The following is a 6979-nucleotide window of genomic DNA, read 5'->3' on the forward strand; positions in this document are numbered from 1 at the left end:
TTTCATTGATAGTGCATCTTCTATTGATGCTGTTTGTAATAATACACAGGCCGCCCATTACGATCATTTATGGATATTCTTAACATAATTATACTTTAATTATTGCTATTGTTCTAAAAGAATTCGTCTCATATCGACTCTCCTGTGTTTATTGACCAAGACGGACTATTATGATTTGGCTACAAGCGGTTATTTGCTCAATCGCTAAAACTGTATGCTTTTTTTTATACTAGTAGCTTTTAGGTGACGAAATGTATGTGACCTTGAGTTAACACTGTATTTTATGAAAGCAGCTCTTATTAACATTTTTTTGCCATGAGAAAGGTGTGCCATGTATGGTTTCTTGGTATGTTTTCTGTTCCCAAGCTATTTTAGAAGCCAGCCCTAAGAAAGTTTTCTGTCAATGGCCGGGACGAACCCACTTACCCTTCCAATCCATTATGGTTTGCCAGTGGCAATGTTTATTCGCTAGAGTAGAGAAGGTTTAGAGACAGCCCAAAAGATTCACATTTCCCCCACAAAAACCCTTTCGCTACTCTGATCACAGCGTTAAACAAAATCTGACCCCAATGTACCTGAAATGCCTCGTTGAACGATTGATAATATTCAGATGAAAGATGGGAGACAGGGATGATTGCAGAGAAGAATAAGAAGTTGGCAGTAACATCTTCTGCCTCGCACGGGAATATGAATTGACTTGCAATTTCATGGGGGTGAGTTATGGTTGAAAATATGAGTTCTGCTGCCATCACTTGCCGGGGGATGAGCATGATATTTACGATTGTTAATAAAGATAAGTGATCATCAGTGATATATTGTTTTCTAACGTGACTTTTTGTGTTTTCTCTCGGTTATTTCTTCCAATTTGCAACAGTTACTGAATTTTTGACGGGGATCGTCGAATAGCCTCGTTTACCAGTGCCTTGCAAGAAATCAGGCCCAGAGGAGAGGTTGAACAAAGGAGTTAGGGCAAGATTGTGCCGGTGGTAGGCAAGGAAATGGAAGGCTAGCTCTAGTCCCCACCCCGTACCGTGTCGGGTTACATTGATTGACGTCGTTCCCATAGAGAGTAAATCCTGGTCTGCCCTTATCACGGGCCAGCGACCGCGCCGCGGGATTTCGACCAATCACGGAGAGCGACAGTAAAAGGCACGGTATGTGCCTCGCACTGTCAGTCACTGGATAGTCAGAGGCACTTGAAACACCGTCAAAACAAGGGCTCGTCGTGTCGCGCGCAACCTCCTCACTATACACGCGCATTGTTCAACGAAGCCAAAGAGTCGCATCATCCTCTTCAGCCGCCACTGTCTTGCCTTCATCTTCATCCAGAGCAGGACTCATCATCTTATCCTTGCCACGGACTTGGGCCCGGTAAATTCACCGGTCTCTTCAGCCATCTCTTCGCCACCATGCTCCCGTCCTTTGGTTTTACTCAAGAGCAGGTTGCCTGCGTCTGCGAAGTTCTCCAACAGTCCGGCAACATCGAGAGACTTGGCCGATTTCTCTGGTCACTACCTGCCTGTGAGCATCTCCACAAAAATGAAAGTGTTCTCAAAGCCAAGGCGATTGTTGCCTTCCACCGCGGAAATTTCCGGGAACTTTATAAAATCCTCGAGAGCAATAATTTCTCACCGCATAACCACCCGAAACTACAGGCTCTCTGGCTGAAAGCACATTACATCGAAGCGGAGAAACTTCGGGGACGGCCCCTGGGTGCTGTTGGAAAATACAGGGTCCGAAGAAAGTTCCCTCTCCCTCGAACCATCTGGGATGGAGAGGAGACTAGTTATTGCTTCAAGGAGAAATCAAGAAGTATATTAAGAGAATGGTACTCCCACAACCCTTACCCTTCTCCAAGGGAGAAAAGAGAGCTGGCAGAAGCAACAGGACTGACGACCACGCAAGTCAGCAATTGGTTTAAAAATCGACGACAGCGAGATCGAGCAGCGGAGGCAAAAGAAAGGTAGGTTTATAATTTCAATAACAATTTTCATTTTATTATTAAGGATGTTTGATAAAGATTCATCTCTTTATAAGATCACATTGTATACGTCGTCACCAAGCAAGCTATAGAGCTATGGAATATTTATATATTAAATGGCAAAGTATGGATAAATATACTCAGAGACTTGTATATATCATTCGAGTATTAATAACTGCGATAAACAACAATTCGACGAAATTCTGGTCGCGAGAATGAAAGTGTTGAAAGCAGCAGGTATCTTGCAGACAACCACTGAACGTCTCAGCCGACAGCCGGGGGTGAGTCGGTCACCGGCACACGCTCCCGAGCTGTCACGCACCCCTGCTGGTGTTATTGCTAAAGAGTGGCTATTTACCGTCCCTCAATATTACTAGGTGGTCTCGGTCAAATGAAAATATCCTTTTTTCTTCGAACAGAGTCATTGCGATATATTTTTTTATTATTCATTGATATACATTCCCTTTTGAAACAATTCCCCCAAATACTTCTTCAATCTTAAATGTCAACAAATGCAAGTTGTGTATTATTCTCCGCGGGTTCTCATTCAAAAGCGTCCATAAAAAAGTGTGGAAGTAAATTCCGGGCATGAAAGCACTTTAATTCCTCCCTTTGATATTCTGCATTGCTTTAAACGTTTTAAAACCAAAAACAATGACGGAATTTACTTTTCAGTCGTGTCACAACCGGAAGATTTAGTTCAAATTACACTGGAATGAAGCCGGAATGAAGTAGGGAAATTATAAATAGCTAGCTCCGTCATTGCAAGGTGAAACCTATAGAAAGCGGTGTCAAGTCCCTGGGCAAATTATTCGCTCTAAGGTGCTATTTTACACCCATGGCCAATTCAGTAAGTTTTATGTTTTATCAGGGATCAGGAATGAAATTAGTTTTGACTGCAATATGGGGGTAATTAAGTTCTAAGGTGCATTTGTAAGATGTATGAAATAATTCCGAAATAATTTGGCGTTCATAACTATAAAACTGCGTATGGAAACTTTGATTTGGCGAAGAATAATGTCATTAGGTATGTTCATTATAAATCACATGACCATCGTTAGCAAAAAGAGAGAGGAGGAGGAGGAGAGAGAGAAAGAGGAGGAGAGAGGGAAAAAAATCATGAAAGTCATGTATCTGAACCGTATGTCGCGCCATATAGGCATGACCAGAGAATCATTGTTTATGTTTGACTATAGAGTCTTTTAAAAGGGATTGTGCAAAACTACTGAGAAAATTAGTGTAAAATAATACGATGAAAAATAAATAAAATGTTGTCAAACATGTATGTGGATGATGCGTGGAAAGTTATTGTACTTTATTCTCTTGAAGAAAGTGTGAGAATGTATCTTTATAACGCATGTTATGAACTGTTGAATAAATTTATATATTGGTTTGGATTTACAATGCTATCTTTATAATTCAAATTGCAAGAAAATGGAGCAAATTGTGCTCAAAATACACGTAAGTTAGATGGGTAACATTATTTTAATGATGTATGGGCTGGAATTATTTGGCTCATTTTCAAAGGATATCCGTTTTGGTTTTCTCATACTTTTAAACTCCAGGGAGAATGCTGAACAAGAGAGCAAAACTAAAATGGCTACACCTAGTACAAGTTCAGAAGAGGACCTGCCTATGAATGGGAAAGAAAATTTGGGCGAAACGACGTCGGTAGATATGGGCGTAAATCACATGGGGCACGTGGGGCACCATCATCCTCATCATAGTCATGGTCATCAACACAGCCACGTCCACCCGCATAGCCACAGCCATAGCCATAGCCACCCCCATCCTCACAGTCACGGACCCGCCGGTCTGATGATGAGCGAACTGAGTAAAACGGGCTACGGAATCACGAACTTACCACCCGGCGCTGCCGAGGCGGCCGCCCAAGCTCTCGCACCGGTCAACGCCGCCGATTCGGTGCTGCAAAACTCCATCCAAAACTCTATGCTGCCTCACATGGCCAATAACCTGGTGGATATGGGGTAAGCTAAAACAAACTGAGAGAGACCTACTGGCCAAGTGAGTGCGTGGTTCGAATTATTTTGAGATGATTGTGCGTGGTGTTTGATGATGGACACTGCTAGGACTTAGCATACACTGGACGACCATCAGTCAAAATGAAAAACTTGAACAAAACATGACGTGTGCAGCTAGATTTTCCGCTTTATAAGCGCCGACTTCATCCTACTTGCAGAATGAAAGGAGAACTATCTTTATAGACTGACAAGAGAGATTTGCTTTACTGAAAATATTTGTATTATAGTACACAAACAATTCCTAAGACGATTATCTAAAGTGAGGGTATGAGAAGAAAATGAAGGACAAAATGATTTTTTTTAAAACTGTATCTTATTTGTGCTCTTCACGACTGCGTGAGACATGTTAGTTCTCGTACCAAGTTTTAGTGAAGAGGAGGCTCTGGTTTTGACATTTCGTTGTCATTGGAAAGATATTTGAATTGAAATCAGATTTATATAGCTTGAAAATTGTTATGTGAAAGATGTCTGCTTCTTCTGCAATATATGGACTGCTGTTTTATGATATGGATGTTTTTTGCTATTATTGGACAAAACCTGAATGTACATTGATATTATTGTCCAGTTCCTTCATTCAAGAAGACATGAAACCTCAGAAAATATCAAATCTAATGTGATCCAAAATTATGTAAACAATGTTTTCAAGATATTTATTTCCATTTTGTTACTTTTCAAAGATGACAAGGTAGTTTTTTTGCGAAAAACTCCCAAATTATTTTAATCGTGCTTGTTTCATTTTTTGTAGAAGAGAAAAAAAAAATCGACTCGCTAAGCGAAAATAAAGAGGTTAAGACATTTCAAATGATGGATGATATTTTTCTTGTGCTTCTCTTTTTCAGTTTGCTTGTATTTTTTTTCGGTTGTGTGTTAAGCCGATGCCCTCGGGAGCTACTCGATCGATCACATAACCACACTCGGAACTGATTATCCCAAAGACGATATTACTCTTGCACAATATTGGCACATGGGAAAAATGACAAGATAAAATTGATGTCAAAATGTGAACACTAAAAGAAAATAGAGAGATAATTTACTGCATTTCACCACAATAATAGAGGGAGGGTGAAAAATATATATTTTAAAATTTCCATTGTTAATGCAAGGGTTGATAGTGCTTCTAAATTAGATATCAACAATTTACAACTTGTGGTTGGATAGATAAATCTTGTCAATATTGCGAATTTAATGAGTTTAATATCATGGGCAGGGGAGAAATTGATTAATCGTCAACCGAGGATCGATGCTGGCATCTTCCCTACTTGATCATGTTGATGGGCGATAGACTAGGATGTTATTAAATTCTGGAGTGCATGAAGTGATTTTTTTTCTGGATGGTGCTGTGGTTTCTTAAACTGATTGTTTGTTGTTGGAACTGTTTTCTGACCTGGAATGATACATTTTGAAAGATGTTTGAAATGAGAAACATTGCAAGTTAGAAGGAGCAAATTATACCTATTTAAAAGAAAATTAAATACACATACCTGCGTTCTCAATTCGAATGTGTGTAGTGTCAGTAATGTAAAATGAAAGTTATGAAGCTGGAGACAGAAGGTTCCTTGTCAGTCATTAATTTTTATTGATATAATAATTTTGTTTATTTTCCTATTAGTTAAAATTTCCCATAGTTTCATTCATTATAATTTTGAAATTTAAGGAGAAAAATGATACAAATTAGATGAAATATAATAAAACAAATAGTGCACTTCAATTGCACGCGTGTAATGTGTTAAAAGTCCTGGGAATAAGTCTGAATTATTTTCTTTGTGACGTAATTCAGATTTGAATGCCTTAAATTGTGATATAATTTCTGGTATCAAGTTCAAATTTTGCTCCTTTTAGGTTTATGCAATGCTTGCTCGTCAATAATATTGAGTGACAATTACGGGCAACTTAAAATTAACCAAAACCAGCAACCATGACAACTTCTGGTTTGTTTCATAGAAAAACAATATATAGGTTAAGTAACTTTATTTTGAACCATTTGAAAGTGATATTATTTTGGCCAAACAATGTTGGAAAGAAAGAAAAAGTAGACTTATGCATTTGTTCTATTTTGAAACAACTCGTAAATAGAGTTGTGTCTTTGGTTAATTTTGAAAAGCAATATTGTCTGTCCCTGTATGTGTCATTTGGTTCAGTGGCTTGCTGTTGTCGAAATGGTGACTAGAATCGAAAAGTGAGTGGCAATTAGTCTCTTTGAACCATGACCTGTTATAATTATGACGTGTGTATTTAATCGATTCCTTTCAAACGGGGGTAAGTCCATTTTGAAAAAAATGTAGGTATATTTCACACACGACATCATATCAATTGTAATTGTTATTGGGTTATGTTAGTGCTTGTGAGAGGTAGTAGAACACTGACAATGAACCGATAAAAAGTGACTTCATGATAACAACTAATCGTGAATTTGAATTTATTTTGTATAATTTAGAAAACGAAGGTCACAAAAAATGACAATGATTTGTTCAATAATCGTGACAAAATTTTGTCTAGAGGTAACATTTTCATATTTAAATCAATCTTTGTAATTCTTACTTTGGGACTAGGCTCAATTTTGAAAGGAAACGAAAAAATAGTGTATGTTGGTGCATGTGAAATGTGACTATGATGATTGTTTGCCTCACATTTGTTTTATTATCGGTATGCCATAATCTTACAGGTGTCCATGATATATATATGCCGTCAATTTTATTATCATTTTGTTAGATAGCTTCAGTCTTCACCCCAGTAAATTCGCATATTACTAACATTATAAAAAAAAAGAAAAGACACGTCTCTCCACCCGAACATCTCGAAATCATTTTGCACGAGGAAAGAAATCGATGATCATTTTTTACTTTTATTTTAATATATCGGTTGATGAAGTGCCTCATATCTATTTAGATAAAACTTACACTACCGCCAATGTTTCCATTTCAAATCCATTCACAATTTGTAAATAATCTAAAACAGT

The 6979-nt window shown here is 38.1% G+C and overlaps 1 protein-coding gene across 1 annotated transcript; it reads left to right on the forward strand.

Moving 5' to 3' along the window:
- Positions 1-1101: 1101 nt before the first annotated feature.
- On the forward strand, positions 1102-4718 carry LOC121418887 (homeobox protein six1-like). Its single transcript, XM_041613082.1, has 2 exons — positions 1102-1963; positions 3547-4718. The coding sequence occupies exons 1-2, from the start codon at positions 1410-1412 to the stop codon at positions 3971-3973; spliced, it is 981 nt and encodes a 326-aa protein (XP_041469016.1). The 5' UTR covers positions 1102-1409; the 3' UTR covers positions 3974-4718.
- The last annotated feature ends 2261 nt before the right edge of the window (positions 4719-6979 follow it).

Source organism: Lytechinus variegatus, chromosome 7 (genome assembly GCF_018143015.1).
Source record: "Lytechinus variegatus isolate NC3 chromosome 7, Lvar_3.0, whole genome shotgun sequence".
Lineage (NCBI taxonomy): Eukaryota > Metazoa > Echinodermata > Echinoidea > Temnopleuroida > Toxopneustidae > Lytechinus > Lytechinus variegatus.

What these genes read in the sequence shown, in the direction of transcription:
- LOC121418887 (XM_041613082.1), top strand. Translation starts at nt 1,410, where the DNA reads ATGCTCCCGTCCTTTGGTTTTACTCAAGAGCAGGTTGCCTGCGTCTGC. An exon ending in GCAGCGGAGGCAAAAGAAAG is followed by an intron (nt 1,964 to 3,546) that starts GTAGGTTTATAA and finishes TTTAAACTCCAG; the next exon opens with GGAGAATGCTGAACAAGAGA.